At 37.3% G+C, this 19,294-nt stretch overlaps 1 protein-coding gene across 12 annotated transcripts in view; it reads left to right on the forward strand.

Annotated features, from left to right (window-relative positions):
* NFIA (nuclear factor I A) overlaps positions 1-19,294 on the forward strand; it is a 561,924-nt gene that overhangs the window by 382,314 nt on the left and 160,316 nt on the right. For all 12 annotated transcript variants that reach the window (XM_074334805.1, XM_074334806.1, XM_074334804.1 and 9 more), the window contains exon 3: positions 7,739-7,804. In XM_074334805.1, the coding sequence (XP_074190906.1) occupies positions 7,739-7,804 (66 nt within the window). The remainder of the gene's footprint in view (positions 1-7,738; positions 7,805-19,294) is intronic.

Consider the following 19,294-nt stretch of genomic DNA (forward strand, 5'->3'; position numbering starts at 1 on the left):
ACAATTTGCTGCAGAGACTCATGGGAAATTCATTTGCATACATCTTGTTACAAAGACTGACTACTTCCTGGCTTAGACAAAGTGTTGCCTGATAAACAGACTTAACACACAAATGTCTGTCTGGAATAAACAACGGCAAACTGAGATTTACATTTCCATTATCAGAGATAATCTCTTTCCCAGTATATGGGAATTAAGAACTTTTTCTTTAAAACCAGGTCTGTGAGCTGATGGTTTATATCAGAATCACATCGTGTGTGGGTTGGGATTGATTTTTTTTTTTAAAAAGAAATAAAAAACTTATGTGGATGGGAAGATATATATGGCAGTGGTAAATGTACATTTCTTTTTGGGGGGCACACCATATAGTCTCAAAACCAGCTTTTCTTGCATTATTTTATTTGATGCCTGTAACAATCCTGTTAAGTTAGGCAAGATAGTCATTAGTGTCCCCATTTAACAGATGAAGAAACTGAGATCCAGAGCAGTTAAATTACAAAGCTGAGGTGTTTTGTTTTTTTTTAGGACACCATCTTTTTATTATTTTATATGCCTTTCAATGGTGAAATATGAATACAAAAAAAGTTAATACTTAGAATATTACCTTAAATACTTAAATACCATGGTTACTCTCAACAGGGAATTTTATTATTTTAATACATTACAGATATCCAGATACATGAAAATAATGCATATAGACTAGAACTCAATTATGTATCATTTTCATTTGACGTGTTTGTTTTCATAATATGAAAAGTCAAGGGAAATTTTCTACTTCAAGTTGTATAGATGACTGTATGGATAAACTTTAAGTATATATTCTTTTGTTTAAGAACTCCAAGAACTTACTGTTATAATTAATTTTGTTTGTGGAAAAAAAGTGACTACAAAGCGGAAATGGTGCACACTCCTGATACACAATAATGTTACAATGATGGCTTTTTAAGCCTGTCTTTGTTTATACATGAATGGGAAGGTGACCAGGTTGACTCAATAACTTGAGTTCTGAATTGATCAACAGGTCACCATCACATGTCAACACATCCTATTATGGGAAAAATAAAATTCAAAGTGATTACCTAAATACTTATTTATTTTTAGTCGTAGACCCTTGTCAAAGAAAATGTGAAAAATTATAACCTTAGTCAAAGTATCATGCTTGCATATCTTTCCTTATCATCATATTCTTCCCATTGACTTCATTTTATAACTTCAAAGAAAAAGCTGGTCATTACTTGAAATTAGTCTCATGTGAAGACTGATGATTGAATCATTTTGTCATTACATTCAGAGAGACTGAATTTGTGTTTTTAAAGCGTAGAAATGATTTCCCCTCACTGTCATAACACAACAATAGTTAACGCCATTTTTTTCCTCAACGTGTTAAAACTGTGTATCATTCCGCAACCTCCTTGTGCACATAGAAAAATAACACATTTATGAGTAGGTGATAAGACAGTTGAATCACTCTTCAGCCTTAACCATGTCATCGTCATACACAGTCCCAACTAAACAGATGGGCCTTGAATATCAGCATTAATGCCAAAAAATCTAATTCCTGCAAATTTAATATTTCACAAATTCTTCTTCAGAAAGGCATTTTTAAAAAGTTTTAAGAGGGAAAATGGTAGTAACCTAGGTTATATAACACTGTTAAGTACTCCTTGAAAATGCGATACACAGGAGTGCCTAAGGGATGGGTCTCCCGAGCAGCTGGCAGCCCCCGGGGTGGTCTGGTGGAGCCCTTCCAAGTCACTGCTGCATGAGCATAGCCTTCCTGCTCCCTCTGAATCCTGATTAGAGGAGGGGAGGACCAATGTGTGCAAACGAGCCTAGTCCTTTTGGAACTAGAGCTTTTCCTATGCCCCCCTCTCCATCTCCCTTCCTGTGCTCTCCATACTTTGATCACTACAGTTATTATTATATGCATACACACACATATCCATGCAAACACTCAATTCTAGCTAACTGGTAAAGTTACACAGATCAAATTTTGTATTTTAAATACAATAAAGATAAGGCTTGCCATTTAAAGAACCATAGAGAGTTTCCATTTTTAAACCTAAGAACATTTTTATGGTGCAACTCCCCTCACAATTTATCCGTTTTGAAAGTTAGGTTGTTGTACATTTTTTCATTCAGCGGGCCACAGTTATATACATTAATTGACATTAAATATGGGTTTGGTTATTCACTGAGTTAGATTGTATTTTGTTCACTGGAAATGCTAATAATAATTGAATATTTTTAGTGGTCCAGAGTTAATGATGGTATTATAAATTTCTGTTTGTTCTTTGCCATGACCATGATGGATAATGTTATATTTAGGTGATGCTATTATATTCATCAGTGTTTATGCATAAGGTACAAACTGTATATACATATATGTACCCCTGTGCACTGACATTCTGCATTCTCAAATAAAGGTTTTCCAAATATTTCCTCACACCTCAGTTTTTAAGATCATGGTGATACTGGAAAAAATTGACAATATTCCTAAATATTTTAAAGTATTACAATAATATTTCTTTTATAACTGCTGCTATAAAACTAATGAGCAAAATGTGACTATCAGAGTCTCTTGATTTTCTAGATTTCCTTATTATAATAAACATATTATACTGGGTGATCAAAATAGAGTAATTCTAAATCAGAAATAGAATTATTTTTCTATCATAGCATCATGGATAGAAAAATTAATCCTGGTATTATTCTCTGGACTGACTCTTGCAAAAGTACTCATCTTCCCAAACCATAAGAATCAAAAGCTTACCTACATTTTGAACATCTTTAAGGGTTACAATTCTAGAGGTTAAGTGTTTATTACATTCAGAGTATAACCACCCTTATCCCTTATTCTTTTTTACCCCAAGAGAGCTCCCAAGTCTTCATTTATTTGCAGAAAAGTATTCATCCTGGCTTTACTTTTTCTTTTTCACACTATAAACAACTCCAGCTCTTTGAGGCGGCATTTTCACTTTATTTCTTTCACTTGACTAACTCATTTTTGTTTCTGGCTGCCTTCCGTTTCTTCACATCGCCTTTTAATTTGGGAGATTAAAAACTGGACACAAAATTCTAACAAAGGCTTTTCAAACCTCATCTTTACCCAAATCGTTATGCATGTAGGGAGGTTGAAACTTAGGCTACATTATTTTTCTAGTGGAACCAAAATTCGTACGTTTACGGTCCATAGACTTTTGTTGATATCATGTTGACTAAATAGGAGTTACACTGGTTTGTTTCAGAGTGGGAAGGGTTCTTCACCATCGTGTGCCTGTTCTTTTATCAGCTATTCACAACAGCAGTCAGTAGGATTTTGAAGCACTCCTCAGGCCTCAGAATATGGCAGATTTCTCTTATCTTTGTCATTTTTGAATGTATGAAATACTCCTCTGCTGTCCGTCTTGAGCCCGTACACAGTGCTGGGATCTCCTATGTGGCAGCCGCCGAACTCAAGCTCCTGTTATTCTGAGGAATCCTTGTGTGATGTGTCGGCCAGGGGATCATAGGACGGGATTGTTTGCAACTTCTCGACACTGTGCACGATTTCCCATGCACCAACCACAGAGATATGCCTCTGGCACCCTTGCCAGGCCCCCCAAAAGGGGACCTGAAGTAGAAATCAAGTTCTTTTTGCCCGCCTTTATCATTTTATAAGTCCTAATCACCTTTTAGGTGTGAACGTAGTATATTTTCCAGTCTCTGGCAGTAGCTCAGTGTTAGAATGCTGACCAACAAGTGACAATTTCTCTCTTTAGCTTAGCAGTTTTTGAATCTTTAGCGGGGCCAGGCACCCTTAGAAGATACTGAGGCTAACACAAGAGTAAGGAATGAACTCTTTTCTTACAGAACTCAAATTCTCATAAGAGATCATTTAAAATCACGTTAATATACCTCAGTACAACTTAATATGTCACATCATAAGAGATGTATGTACGATTAAGGACTGGAAAGGCGAAAGTTTAATTCTAGGTCACGATTGAGCAACATGCTATCTTTGCTTCATGCCTAAAGAACGTAAAACACACGGCAATGATGTCCATATTTTTGCCTGGTCAGTTTTACCACATTGACATGTTTCTGTTATTCTCAGCTTTCCCAAAAGGAGTATTCTCTGAAGTTCCATGTTCAAGGGGGGTAGAATTGAGATTGGGGGAACTGACTATGAGGATAAGTAGCAAATGCAGTGCAAAGTCTCTGTTCTTGCACTACACAAGCTTATGGAAGCAGAGACTAATATGTAGGCATTAGGATTTATTTTATTCCTTTCCCCAGTGATTATATTGATAGTGAAATATCTTTGTCTGAGTACTCCAGCAATATAGCTGTAGACGCCATAAAAATGCATAGATAGATGGCTACTAGTTCAATTAAGAGATCTCAACCTATCCTCCTATATGCAAACCCTGTCTATTTTAGGTTTAAATTTCTGCTCATACATTTTTTAAAAACCAAAAGAAATATTGCTTTTCAAGGTTAGGTTGAAGTCTAAGGTTTCTTAAACAAAAAGCAAATCCCTAGATGGGAAAAAAAATTGATAACCCTAATGTACTTCCTCACAATAGCATTTCCAACTCCCTCATTTAAACACCCTTTAAATAATATTCTCTTCATTGTAATATGCAAATCTGGTTTTTGGCCAGGGAACTAGAGAAAGTCACTGCCAGATGTAAGATCCAAAATCTAAGATATGGCATCCAATTCTATGTAGTAGTCAGGTTTATTTTGGGGGGACCTCTAATTATTTCAGGTGGTGGGAATCAACTAGCCATGTGATAATTGTTCTAAAAAGGAAGACCTAAAGTTACCTTGGCTGCTGACAGGCCTCTACCAAATATAAAAAAAGGAAGAGTAAATTAATTGTGAATCTTCGTGATAGTGTTTTAATGCAAATGCTTAAGAAAGAGATCTTTCATTTGTATCAATTATGTATGGGTAGAAATTAATTTGTAATTCTGGTCATCTGTTTGGCTCCCTACTTAACAGCATTGGTGACCTTTAGCAATACCAGAGGAAGTGTCCATGTGTGCTCAGCATAGAATAGCACCCGGACTGGGTAGTTTTGTTCCTCAGTTCAAAAAAGGAACGACATTAAACGGCCCATGGTAGAAAATAATTATTGAAGTTTTTAGACCATTTAAATTTCTTGTAGATCTTCGGCTCTGCCCATCGCTTAACCAGGATGATGTGTTTTAGTATACAGTCCTCTATGGATAACAGCGTCTCCAGCTTTTGAATAAAACTGGAGAAATTAAATTCCGTTTTTAGTCTGGCTAGATGCCTCCTCCAGTGTTTGTGTCTGAGCTTTCACAAGAGCACTGCGGCCCGTTTCAGACCAACTCTGAGCCTTCTCCTGCCGCTCAGTCGCTTGCTGTTTATTCGCTTCTTTTTCTGTGGCTTGGAATTTTAAACTTTCTTTGAACATATCTACAGCCCTCTTTTTTTGTTGTTGCTATTTGTGTTTTCTATAATCATGTTATATTCCTGTAAAGATGCAGTGGAGAACCAAATGTAAAAGAAAAGTAAAAAGAACAAAGAAGTCCACTTTGAGATTATTTAAAAATTTTTTGAGGGTCTCTCTCATTATCCTTTTTGCCTTAATAGTAATGGATAAATATCAGAAAAGTAACTGGCTATTGTATATTTAAATTAATTGAGGTAAAAAACGTTTTTGCATTTGTTCATGAAGTGATTAATTATGAAGATATTACACCCAGCAGAAGAACATTGGCTAAGCTATCACATAGAAAGTTAAGTTTACTACTATTACTCCAAAGAAAACGTTCTATTTGGCAAAAGTTTGGGACATGATCAGGAAGAATTTTAACTTTCCCTGAAACAGAAATAGATATTTTGTTTAATTTTAATTATGCATATTAATGGTTTAAAATTTTCCAGAACAAAAATAATGAAGGAATGCCTTTCTTCTAAAATATGTTGAATTACTTCTCAGAATATTTAATTTGTATTTTTTTAATGACAAAAGTTACAGGATATTTTCTGAGAAAAAGAGAAGGTAGTCATGCCATATTTTTAAATCATTGGCTATAAAAGTATTATGAATTTAAATGGAGTTAAAATTTCAAATATGATCCAATATAAATTTGCATTTCCAGTTTTTAGTGCAGGCTTTGTATTTAATTTTGTGGTTCATTCTGAAGGATTTCTGTAAAGTTTTTTGACCTAGAATGCTTTCTGTTTGTGTCTTCACTATGGCGATTTTTACAAGATGATAAAAGCCATCACTTTGCCAAACTTGAATACAAATTAACATTTCACATCTTTTACTCTTGAACCTTTGAATCAACATAGAATTTTTGCTATAGCCACCATGTTAAGATCATCTGAAAATTTTAAAATAGATATTTCCTTTTTAGTACTTCCCTATAATTAAAATCTTCATTTGCTTAAAAGCAGGGAGACTTTCTAAAGTAATAAATTAGCATTTCATGACCCAGGGTCACTAGTAGTGCTACTTCTTTTTGCAATATTGCCAAGAAAGGGAATGATACTGCTATAACTCTGTTGAAATAGAAGTAATATTTTCAATTTAATCACAGTTAGGTGTCATGATCTTTTGATCTTGCATTGAACTTCTTGCTGAAATGTGGTCAAATTTCAGACAGTCAATTCTAATCCTGTGAAGTCAAGGCAAAGTTCGGATTCAGGCTTCCCACACATAATAGAGGTTTTTCTAAAAAAAAAAAAAATATATATATATATATATATATATATATATATATATATATATGTTTGTAGATAATGTTGTATACTGTTTCAAGTCTCAGAAAATGCTTTACATCAAAAAATTTCCCCCCTGACATATTTTGCTTGTTTCTTTTCTCCTCACCCCCCAAATTATATCATAAGTGTGCTTACTTTTAATTCTGTGAAATTCTTTTGATCTAACTTAATTTTATCTCATCTTGAAATTACATGTTATTTTATTTTAAATTATCCCATTTAGAAGTTAAACTAATTGAATTGATTTTTTTTTTTTAGTTTGAAAATGATTGTATTTTTTAAAAACAAAATAAATGGAATTCGATAGAAGTGTGCAAGAACCTGTTTTTGCTAACAAACCCCGTTAGGATTTCCCAAATGCCTCAGGAAAAGAGAAACATAATACTTACAGAGTAGGGGAAACGTACCTTTCAGAAAGACGTAGTTGGTTTATCCTGTTAGTTCAAGTAAATGTGCTAGAATATTAGGACTCTAGTATTTAATGGTGTTAGTCTGCATAGTCTGTTGCTGTGCTACTGAGCTAAATATCAACAGAACTTGTTACTGTTGTTTGGGCTGCTTTTATATACCAGCTTCAAAATATGTTTTGACACTTTATTATGTTCTGAATCAAGCTTCAGATGTGTGTAATGAAGGATGAAGTCTTTATCAGACTCTAGTGTATAAATAATGGAGAAGAGCAGTTTGGAAATGGTCTCTCTCTGTAAGAGAATGGTTTCTGAAGAGTTTCAAGTTATGATCTGGCACAAGCCACACGCCACCGAAGGTGTAAACAAAACCAAGACTCTTGTCTAAGGGCACAGGCTGCTGCTGCTGCTTCCCCCCGCCCCCCCCCCCCCCCCATTCTTTTCTCTTTCCTCATTCACCATGTCAATTCTGTAATGTTCTCATTCCTAGTTTTTATGCTGAACCTTTTAAGAAAGTCTGGCGCCCCTGCTCCACTTTCCCTCACAGACCCTGTAATTTTTGGCTGTATTTTTATGTTTTTCAGATTCAAGTCAATCTGAAAGTCCCAGCCAGCCAAGTGACGCTGACATTAAGGACCAGCCAGAAAATGGTAAGTTTAGTTTGGGACTCTTATCTGCTGCTTTGCGAGTCCACAGTAGCCAGCAGCTAACCAAGTACAAGGATTTCGGGGTCTGCCTTATGGGTAGCCCCCAGTGGGAACAACTGAGGACTCAAGGAGTCCTCTGGGTCATTCTAATACCCCTTGACCCTCCGCCCCATTCCCCAAACACTATGGAGTACTCATGAGAACCTTAGTTCCCAAGAAAGTTGATTACTATGCAAAGTGGAGTTGACTTACTAAATCAGAATCTTTTACAGCATAAATGTGAGAAGCCATGGCGTTTTCATTTCATTTTAGTTCCTTTTAAAGCGGCAAATGTCCCACGATCTTCTGCACTAGCAATTTGAGATCACTGACTGACAAGTATTTCAGGAGTTCAACCCTTTGCTAATTGCTTTAAGAAAACAATTTCTGTCTTTGAAGGGTTTTCTGCTTTAAATTGTCTAAAATAAAACAGTACGGGTACATCACAGTATTACATTCCTCAGTTGCATAAATATATAAACTTTCTGTTGCAGCAAATTTGATTAAAATAGAATTCATCCTTTATGTATAAGTCCAATAGAAAATTTTGGTAAAATACTGAATTTGAGCTATGTACTCCAAGTGTGAAAAAGATTGTCATAGTTTGGAATTTTAGACTGAGTGAAACCATCAGTTTTCAATAAAAACTGAGAAGTGAACTATTTTAGCAGTACATATTATATGCTAAACATTGTATTGTGTACTTTCACAGATATTATCTCATAAAGTTCCAAAGTGTTTTTCCTTGGGGATAGAACTGAAGGCTCTGATGGGAATGCTTGACCTTGATGAGCTAGTAAGGAGAATATGGCATCATGGTTAAAAGCTCAGGCTGTGGTTTTTGACTTGCATTAAAATTCTGCCTCTACTGTTTCTTACCTTTGTAATATTGAATAGGTTATTTAACCTCTCAGGGTATACATATATATTTATCCCTCATTGTTAAAATAATATGGGAATAATATTACCTGTTAAATAATTAAATATGATCATATGTACTTATTCGTATAGTTTATACTAAAAATTGTTGATTATTGTTCAATATTACTGTATTTTTCTAGTCAGTATAATCCTACCATATTTGCTTTTCACCTTCTTAGAATAATCACATTCCCTGAGACTTTCTTCCTTTTGTTGTTCTATACATTTTTTCATTTTGATCTCCCTCTGATCTTTTGGAATAGATAAGTGAACTGAATTATGTCAGTACTGTGGGATGGAGGATTGAATTTGCCACATTAGATATCCTATCACTAATTTGGGGGGATTTATTTCATTTCCCAAGCTAGGAAATTCTTTATAACATTGCTGGGCATTAAATATGTTCTATCTGGCTATTTCTCTTCTCATCTTGGTATTTTGGTGGTATTTTCCTTATCAAAGTTGTCTTTTCAAAGCAGGCATAAAAAAAAAAAGAAAGACTTATGAAGACTTGTTTTTAGTGTCATAAACAACTATATCTTATTTTTTTGTTGACATTTTAAAGAGTGATATTTATAGATCAGTTTCATTCTTTATTTCCCACTTGACTTATAGACGATGCCTTGTGTATGTTTTTTTTTCCCCCCACATATTTATATATAATCTGCCTGAAGTTGTATCTAGAGATACTCATTTTCATTTTTAAAAATTTGTGGGCTATAGGGGTATGTAGTTCACGTATTTGGGTCTGGCCGCCCCTCTAGCAGGCCTGTGATTCATCTGTCTTCATAAAATGGCCGACAAGCTGTTCACATGCAAATATAAATTGAGAGCACGAGAGGCCTGGCATGCCTTTCTGGAGCTGCCTGTAATACCGATATTGTGCGTTCCCCATTCCAAAAAGCAACCAGGATTGAGCCTGGATTTTTTGGCCAAAGGCACAGAGATACTAGCCAAGTTCTCTTTTAACCCCAAATTGCTTGGTGCTACCCCAAGGATTCATGGTACCATTTTGGGGATCATGTGAGTTTAAAGAAAGTATTAGTATCTAGGAGAAAAAGTTACAAATTCCTGTTTCAAATTTCTATTTATTTCAAAGAAAAAGTAGAAGCTTAGATAGCTCCAACTGAAGCTGAGACTAGGGCAGCTTCACCCTGCTCAGTCTCTTCTCTCTGCCTTTTGTCCATCTCAGATTGTAGGAAAATGATTTTATCTTTTTCCCAAAGACATACTCCCTAAAGGAAAGTAATTGAAGATTTCAGGACTAGGTATTTATATGCATTAGATAACTTCCTAGTGTTGCTTGGATTGAGTGCTCATTATTTTTCACTACCCCAGGTTATGGAAAATGAGTACTTCAAAGGTTTTTGTTTGTTTGTTTTATTTTTGTTTTTAAAGAGGGAACTCTCATAGATGTATCAACAAAACTCTTAAGAATTTTTGGAATCTTGGTGGATGAAGAAGTGACAGACTCTGGTCTTCAAATAAAGTGGGAACTCATTACTCCTTCTTTATGGATATATGCAAGGGGAAATACTATTCTTTTTATCCTAGCTCTTGAAGAGAAAGGTAATGGGAAACGAATGGTATTTTCCTAGTAAACCACGGAGAATGAATAGACAAATAGTAACATGCTGTTTCATCCAAAACCATAAACTGGGCCATGTAACTTTACCTAAAGTGGATGCAGCTGTTTCTTCCCTGTTCAACTAGTCTGTTTTTTTCTGTGGAATTCTTGCTTTCTTTTTTTGTACTCCCTTAAGACTCAACTGTAAAAGAAAACAAATCTTTGTCCAATTAGAGTATTAGATGCGAATTTTGAAGGAATTATCTGAAGCCCAAAGATAAAATGTCAGAACCTCTGAAACTCAAAATTAGTATAATAAATGATTAGAGCTCTACCTCTAGAGTCAAACAGACGTGAGTTCAAATGAAATAGTGCCTGGGTGACTTTGTATAAGCTATTACCCCAATCTCAGTTTTCTTATCAGTAAAATAGGAATACTTAAAGAACCTTCCTCATGAGTATTAAAATGAGAATATGCTAGGAAACAGCATACGAGTAATGCCTGGTTCATAGTAAGGACTCAAAGAAAGGTAACCATTACTACTTTCCAGTGAAAGCTTGTTCTATCTGTAATGAATATACATATTCCAGAGGCTGAAAGCTGGGAGTCTGAGAGTGGAAGAGGGGTAGTGTCAGATATAAACCAAGACTTTTAGAGACATCTTTCGTATTTATCTACTGTGCTCCGAAGTGTCATCATGTCTCCTTAAATCTGTCCATAATCCCCACATCTATTTTACTGTTTAGTTTTATTCCTCAAATTCTCTTCACCTCTTGGGAGTTGAGAACTATATAGAAAGGCGAGTCAGAGTTTATAGAACCTTCAGAATGACTGCTCAAGACCAAGGTGATTCTGGACAGAAGGGACTCCGCCTAGATGTCTTCAGCTTTAGCTGAGGTTTGCCTTGGCTCAAACTAAGTAGAATCTGGCTTATTAAAAGATATAAGTTGATTAAGGGTAGATTCATGACAAATGCCTTTTAAAAACATCTTGCATAGCGCATAGCTCTGTGCTTTGAACTTAAGTCGGTGCCTGATATTTACTTAACGAATAAAAGTAATTCGTAGATGAATATGGCCTTATCCCCAAATATTTTTTGAGTGTGTGCTCAGTTGATTTACCACCAACTTTTTAAGGGGGAAAAAAAAACACACCTGGAGAAGCTGAAAATCTAATTTGGGTGTGGGGGAAAGTTGGATGCAGACACATGGACCTGCACACGCAGATATGATTAATCGTGCTAGGAAGCCAAGAGTAGGGCTCGGTACTAACGAACATAGTAGATCAAGTTGTACGTCTGCTCCCACCTCATCCCAATGAGCAGGTGTGAGCAGATACAGTTCGCCCTTGAACGACACGGGTTTGAACTGCATGGGTCCACTTATATGTGGATTTTTTCAATAAATACCTCTACTGTTTTCAGGCAGCAGTTGGCAAATCTACAGATGTGGGGGCCCCACAGTATCCATTGTTCTACTACATTTTATATAGGGGATGTGAGCATCCTCGGATTTTTGTATCTGCTGGGGTCCCAAAACAAATCCCCCTCAGCTGCTGAGGGACAGCTAAGTTTTGGGGGAATCAAATGTGGGTTTTTAACTGTGTGGGGGTTGGCACCCCAACCCCCAAGTTGTTCAAGAGTCACTGGTACATGAAATGCCATCGTGTTAGCTTATGCTTGGTTACCACAGGGAATGCGATCCTGATCAAGTTCTCAGCTCTGACCGGTATCATTCGTTTAATCCTTTTGCATGTTGCTGAAACCTTCGTTCTGGCTTTTCAAGAGCTCCTGATGGTTTTAAGCCTTATTTGCTGGACTTTGACGTAGAACACCTACTCAGACCACCTCGGTGAATTCCCATGATGTACTTGCCTCCTGATAAAAGTATTTATGGGACTAAACATTTGAAATCTGTGCTGGGTATTCACAGGGCCTGTGAACAGTCCTCCAGAGCTTGCATTCTGTGATGCATCAGCTCAGTCATTAATGAAGGAAAAGCTCATGTGATAGCCCCTCTACTTAATTCAAGGCACACTTCTGTAGGGCCACATTGAGTCAATGTCTGCCGGAATAGCATAGCCCCACATGGGCACTATGAAAGCACACTTCCTGCGGGGACTCACCTTAACTAAAAAAAAAAAAAAAAAGAAAAAAGAAAAGAAAGAAAGAAAGAGAGAGAGAGAGAGAGAGAGAAAGAAAGAAAGAAAGAAAGAGGGATTCCCTTGCCAGAGAAAGAAAAGCTGTGTTCATGTTTATTTATTTTTCTATATACTATCTCTCATCACCTGCACAGCCTGCTAATAATAATAATCTCATCTAAGTGGTTTTTAAAATGTGATATTTATAACAGGAAATCAAAGTTGGTATTTAAGTTATTTTCTTTAGGTTTAATCATGTTTGTTCTCCCTCATTTATTGGGTAGTTGCACATATGTCGGTGGCATCAACCCTCAGATGGGCCTTTGCAATCAGTGGAAGGCCATTAATCATGATGCTTGCCCCAGATTTTGAAAATTTCCAGCTCTACCTGCCAATTTCAGAATCACCCTGGAGTATTGGTTGAATCTAGCTTTCATGTTTACTATCTTCATTTATATCATTCCCATCTTACATTGTTAAAATAGATATCATTGCTAAATGTTGCTAGATGAACAAGGAATATACTTTTCTTTAATTAACCACAATTGTCATATCTTATTAGTTATCACTTAACTCATTTCTATGAATATTTTGAATAATTCAATATTTATGAAATCCCTTCCAGGCTACTGACATCCTAATTTAAGATTTATACGTAGGGTTCACTTTCTAATTTGGGGGTGAGATAAGAGAACTATACATTTTTATTTCTCTTTTGGATAAATGTTCTTTTATCTGGTAATAGTCTCTTAAAAATTGCAGGCCTTCTGCTTTAACTTTTTTTCATTACTTCCCCAAGTATATTAGTAGGTATACTGCAATATTGTATTGCAATAGTAATATAGTGGGAAGGCAAAATAAAATTCATTATTCCATACTCTAGGAATTCTCTCTTATTATTGGATGGACTGCTTGTTTTAGGAACTGTTTTGATTAATGTGTCATTTTAGTTGGGCCATTTTTAGGAATTTTGGAGGCAATGCAGCCTTATGGTTTGCATTTTATTGGGAAAGCAGGGGTATTCTAGCACCATTGACTTGTAAATACAGTTTATCAATATTTAATAATTTGCATGACTTTCTTCTACAATTACCTAGCAACAGTTATTCCCTGCAGTGTTCTTTCAAAAAACCCTGCAGGGACAGACACAGTGGAGTGACCACCAAAATAGCAGTAATAACAGTAATGATCAATATTCTAAAACATGTAAAGGTCCCAACTCAGGGAGACGTTAAAACCTGAATGTCTTCTGGTTTCCAGATCCGCATAATTAAATTCTGACTGATGAATTTTTAGCAACATGATGGCACTAGTCTTTCTTCTTTAAGAGACTAGGGAACTAGAATTTGGTTTGATCTAAAATGTCAATCTGAGACCAGGTGAATTGTGCGTTCTTAAATATTGTTAGCAGATGTGACCCACCATTGTTTGGAGGCTCTTTAGAAATGCCTTCAGACAAAAGAAATTCTTGGATCTCGCCTTGTGAAAGATAAGGTACCAGGTGAGGCTGGGGCCTTTCCCCATTTACATCCTGCAGTGTAGTGTGCGTTGAGCTTTATTTACACAGGACCCAGTGTAGTTAACGAGCCTTTTCAACTGAAAAATAGGGAGGAAATTTGTAGTCATTTTAAAGAAGTAGTTTTACCTCACACGTTATGGATATTTTATTGTCTACACACAGAGGATAACCAGCTGAGTAGACTTGAACTGGTTGGCTAGTAGCCAAAGTCGGGACTATTTTAGACCCTGTTCCCTCATTTCCAAATTCTGAAATGGACTGGCTGGGTGGTCTATTTCAGACATCTTCCCTTCCCCCACCAACCCCTCACACACAAATAGTTACAGAGGAAAGAAGAAAAAAAGGGTTTTTTTTCCTGGTCCTCAAATTTATTTGTGCCTGTGAGTCTTGTCCCCAGAGAGACAACCATTTGAGTGCCCATGGGATGCAACACTCCAAATAGAAAAGCATTTCTTAAGTGTTTATTTACAATTTACTTGGGATTGTGCAAATATATCTATACATACCTATTCTAAAAATAGAAAGCCGTGTAGTTCATGGAGTATTTGAATTGGGCTCAGAAAAGAGATCAAATGAGGAGCCGACATCGAATCACCATACGGTAGGAGGTGCACCTGGGGTCTGGCTGCAGCTCCATCTGCTATTGCTGTTTTCCCTGTGCTCTAAGGCTGCAATACCTCTGACGGGACCCTTGGACAGAGATAGCCTTTGAAGGACCTGCGGTGTACTTCTAACGGTCCCTTTCACATCCTTCTCCACCAATTAAAAATCAGCATGGCAAAATATCGGGGAGGCTAGTTTGGATCAGGAATAGTGTATGAGCTTCCCTTGCCACAAATGATAGGGTCTGATTTGATACGTGAATGTGAATTTGTTGTTTTAAAGCCTGCATATTATTTTTTGGAAGGAATTATCCATTTGTGGATAATATTAGTAAACTGGATGTAATATAAATAATTTATTTGGGGATTTGGAGTCACTAATCCAGATTGATTAGTTGTCTGCTAGAAAAATTCATGTGGCCACAAGGATTTTTGGCACCTTTTCTCCCTACAGCTTCCCCGTTCTTTTTCTCTTCTTCGGGTTTTACTCAGCTCCAGGCAACTCTGTTCCCTTGGCATAAGCTTGTCGTTCAGGAAATCTACTGGGATATCTCAAATAGAGATGGGGGAGGGGTAGTGTTTCCTGCACATTACTCTGCCCCATCTCAGTTGTTAATTTCTATACTTGGTTGATTTTAACCCAAAGGGAACAAGGGAGCCTCATATGCCTTATCCGCAGGCATCGTATGGCGAATATCCAAGGAGGGAAGTGTAAAGGATGTTGTGGCGAGGCCCAGCAAAATAGAAATCAGCTTCCAACAACCTCTCCATGAAGGAAAGTTTGTGTTTTCTTAGATCTCTGTATGTATTTTGCAACCAGAGAGCTTCTCAGCAAGCAGCATTTGTAAACTCGAGATGAACAAGGAGAAGCCAAATCACAACTTCCGAATAGGTCACATTAGCAAAGGAGAGTTGCCATTATAAGCCCGACACTGAGCATCTGTTAAGGGAAAAATCAGTTATCCAAGTCACTTAAAGATTTGTACTTCAAATTTCTCATAAGTAATTCAACAGACAGTTACTAAGAATGTGCTGCGTACTAGATGCATTGTGGGAATACAAAGATGGATCAGACATCCTGTTCTCGAGGACCTGATAGTCTGGTAAGGTGGGAAAGGCTTCATTCATTCATTCATTCATTCATTCATTCATTCATCAGCTATTTAGTGCATTCTAAGAACCAGGCACTGCAGTGGACAAAACGGACAAAAGTCTCTGTTCTCATGGCACTTACCTTCTGGTGGGAGGAGGCAATGAGCTAACTAAGGTATATGTAAGATGCCAAGTAGCATTAAATATTCTGAAGAAAAATAAAGCAAGATAAGGGGATAAACAGTTGAGGGTGTGAATGCTATTTTCCATAGAGTGGTCAGGGAAGGCCTTTCTGATCTGTTGACATTTGAGTTAAGTAAGACCTGAAGAAGGTGAAGAGAACTATGCTGATATTAGCGACTTCTGTTCTAGGAAGAGGGAGCAGTCTAGGAGGAACAGTCAATGGAGAGGCCCTGAGGCATGTTGGAGGAACAGTAAGGGGGTTAGTGTGGGTTAGGGGCAGGAATGAAGGAGACGGCAATCGGAGATGAGGGTAGCAGGAAGCCAAAGTATATTGGACCTTGTAGACCAAGGAAAGGACTTGGCAAATTCTTGAGATGCCATGATCTGTGCTACAGAGAAATGTGCATACCAAATCCATTCATTTCTTTCTTTTTTTCATTTTTTTTTAAGAATTACTGTTAAAATATTTTTTAAAAATTTTATTGGGGAATACTGGGGAACAGTGTGTTTCTCCACGGCCATCAGCTCCAAGTCATTCTTCAATCTAGTTGTGGAGGGCACAGCTCGTCACCAAGTCCAGTTGCCGTTTTCAGTCTGTAGTTGCAGGAGGCACAGCCCACCATTCCATGCGGGAATTGTTGAGAGCTCACGCTCTAACCAACTGAGCCATCCGGCTGCCCCTCTGGCAGCTCAGCAGCAGCTCGTTGTTCTCAATCTAGTTGTGGAGGGCGCAGCTCACTGGCCCATGTGGGAATCAAACCGGCAACCCTGTTGTTCAGCGTGCTCTAACCCACTGAGCCATCTGGCTGCCCCCCAAATCCATTCATTTCTTGATACAGTAGGTATGTCCTGAGCCCCTAGAATGTGTTGGATACTTAATATTCATGGTAAGCAAAGTAAAAAAGCCTAATTCATAACATTGTCAAAGAATGAGACTCTCCATCTGCCATGGAGACATCTTGTAGTAGTAGCCCCAAAGTGCATACTAAAAGTTGAGTCATTTGGGATATTTAACCTCACATCCCCACTCGTGCGAACGATTCCTTTTTCATTTAATAGTGGTCTAAATCTGTCAGATTTCAGCTTAACCCTTATCTCACGACACCATGTCTATGGTGAGCCCCCAGGTCTCAAATACTTTTACTGTGAAGCTTGATTTTTCTCCCTAATATTTACCAGATTTAGCAAATAAAAATACAAGATGCCAAGTTAAATTTATTTCAGATAAACAATGAATAATTTTTTAGTATTACATGGGCTAGAGTTTTATACAAAGAAAGCATTTGTTGTTTATCTAAACCAGCTCCTGTATTTTATCTGGCAACCCATCCTAATTCTCCATCCACTCCCGTGGAGGTTACGTGGGCAAGAGTAACAGCAGCATATGAAAAGCTTTGATTAGTCTGTGATGATTTCACTGATCACAAAGGGTCAAACAACTGGAATTTAACCCACTGAAAATGAAACCTGGGAAGAGTACCACAGAGTTCTAATGACTTGACTGCTTAAATTCCACTCCTGCCGCATCTGTTGGTACCTCGCCCAGCAGTTATCTTGGAACAATGGGCCACTTGTAAGGCACAGTCAATAGGTACAATACAGTAGTTGAGAGCCACTCAACCTATGCAAGTAAGTGTGTAAGTTTAATTAATTGAGTAAGCCATCCGGACAGTATGTGAGTCACTTCTCCAGAGCGAATGCAAAGGAAGTGTACCTTGTCACAAGATCCAGAGATCGCAGGCTGTTTGCCTCATGGAAGACGATGCAAATAGAAATCAGTGAAATAATAAAGCACTGGGATATTTCATATTCAGAGGTGAAGCAGAGAAAAGACATTGCAGATAGACTTGAAAATAGAAGGTGCCATATTTTTCATGTGCTACATGGTAAACTAAATGTGCGAGTATATGTTTCCATTTATAATTGAGGACTATTTTGCTAGATATGACAAAACTGGTATGAATGTGTTTTAGAATGTGATCTTTGAACTCTCCTACTTTGAAAAAGAGAAATAGTCACAGATTTAAGGAAAGCAGTTTTGGAAAGTAGGATTAAACGCTTGGGTTTCGGAGCCAAATAATGACAAAAATAATCATGGTAATAGCTCACATTCGTTGTGGACTTCCTGTATGCTGGTATGTCAGTTTGGGTTGTCCAAGAAGAATGTGCTCTGATGTGATCAGACGGGTAAGGATTTATTGGGTAAAACCTGTGAACTGTAAAGGAAGTGAGTAAAAGTAGGCTGGCAGAGGCTTCAGACCACAATACAGGTGCTCCTTGACTTACAATGGGGTTATGTCCTGATAAACCCATTAAATTGAAAATGTATTTAATAAGCCTAACCTATTGAGCGTGATAGCTTAGCCTAGCCTACCTTAAATGTGCTCAGAACACTAACGTCAGCCTATGGTTGGGCAAACCATTATAACGAGTCACTAACACAACGAATACATTGTGAAGTATTGGTTATTTACCTTCATGATCCCAGGCCTGACCAGGAGCTATGCTCGCTGCTGCTGCCCAGCATCACGAGACAGTATGATGCCATATATATCGCTAACCCGGGAATAGATCAAAATTCAGAATTCGAAGTTTGGTTTCTACTGCACGTATATTTCTTTTGCCTCATCATAAAGCGAAAAATTGTTAAGTTGAACCATCGTAAGTCAGAACCATTTATCCTAATTGGATACCTATGAAAGGAGAGGGGAAAGGAAGAAGGATCGAGTAGGAAAAATCCTAGATATCAGTAAGTTTCTAAGAGCGTTTCATACAGGCCAATGGAGACTCTTTGAGCTAAAATCACCTGTTACAAAAGTTCTTTGTCCCTTAGGGATGGGCCTGTATTAGTATCCTCCCCCGTAGTCTTTGGATGGGAACCTGGAGGAAACGTGGACTTCGAACAAACAGTGGTAGAACGAGAGGGTTGGCAGCTGGGGTTGTTAGGCAATTATTCTCCTCATAGCAAGTGATCTGAGTGGCTCATTCTTATGGCCCCACAGCAAGGTGCTGTACTAAAAGTGCTGTATTCATGATCTTATTTAATTCTAATACAACCCTATGGAGATAGGTACTATTAGTGTGCCCATTTTACAGGTGAGAAAACCGAGACACAAAGAATGTAAATAGCTTGCCCACAGTCAAGAAGGCAGAGTATTCAAAGAAAGGCAGAAAAAGTATTCAAAGTTACTCAAACTTGAGTCTAAATGCTTGACCATTGTACCGTATTATAGAAAGAATAGTATTCAAATTCTGTGACTTACTGATTATGTAAATTTGGGCAAATAATTCAAACTCTTGGATTTGTTTCCTTGTTTATAAGGTGGGATGTCACCTTCCCAGGAAATGTGTTTTTTTTTTTTTTTTTTGCTTCCTTATTGTTGTTTTGAGCTTAAACAAGGTTAGTTCCTTTTCCTTCTTCATGTTCTCT

The sequence above is a fragment of the Rhinolophus sinicus genome, linkage group LG06, assembly GCF_036562045.2.
Source record: "Rhinolophus sinicus isolate RSC01 linkage group LG06, ASM3656204v1, whole genome shotgun sequence".
NCBI classification, from domain to species: Eukaryota; Metazoa; Chordata; class Mammalia; order Chiroptera; family Rhinolophidae; genus Rhinolophus; species Rhinolophus sinicus.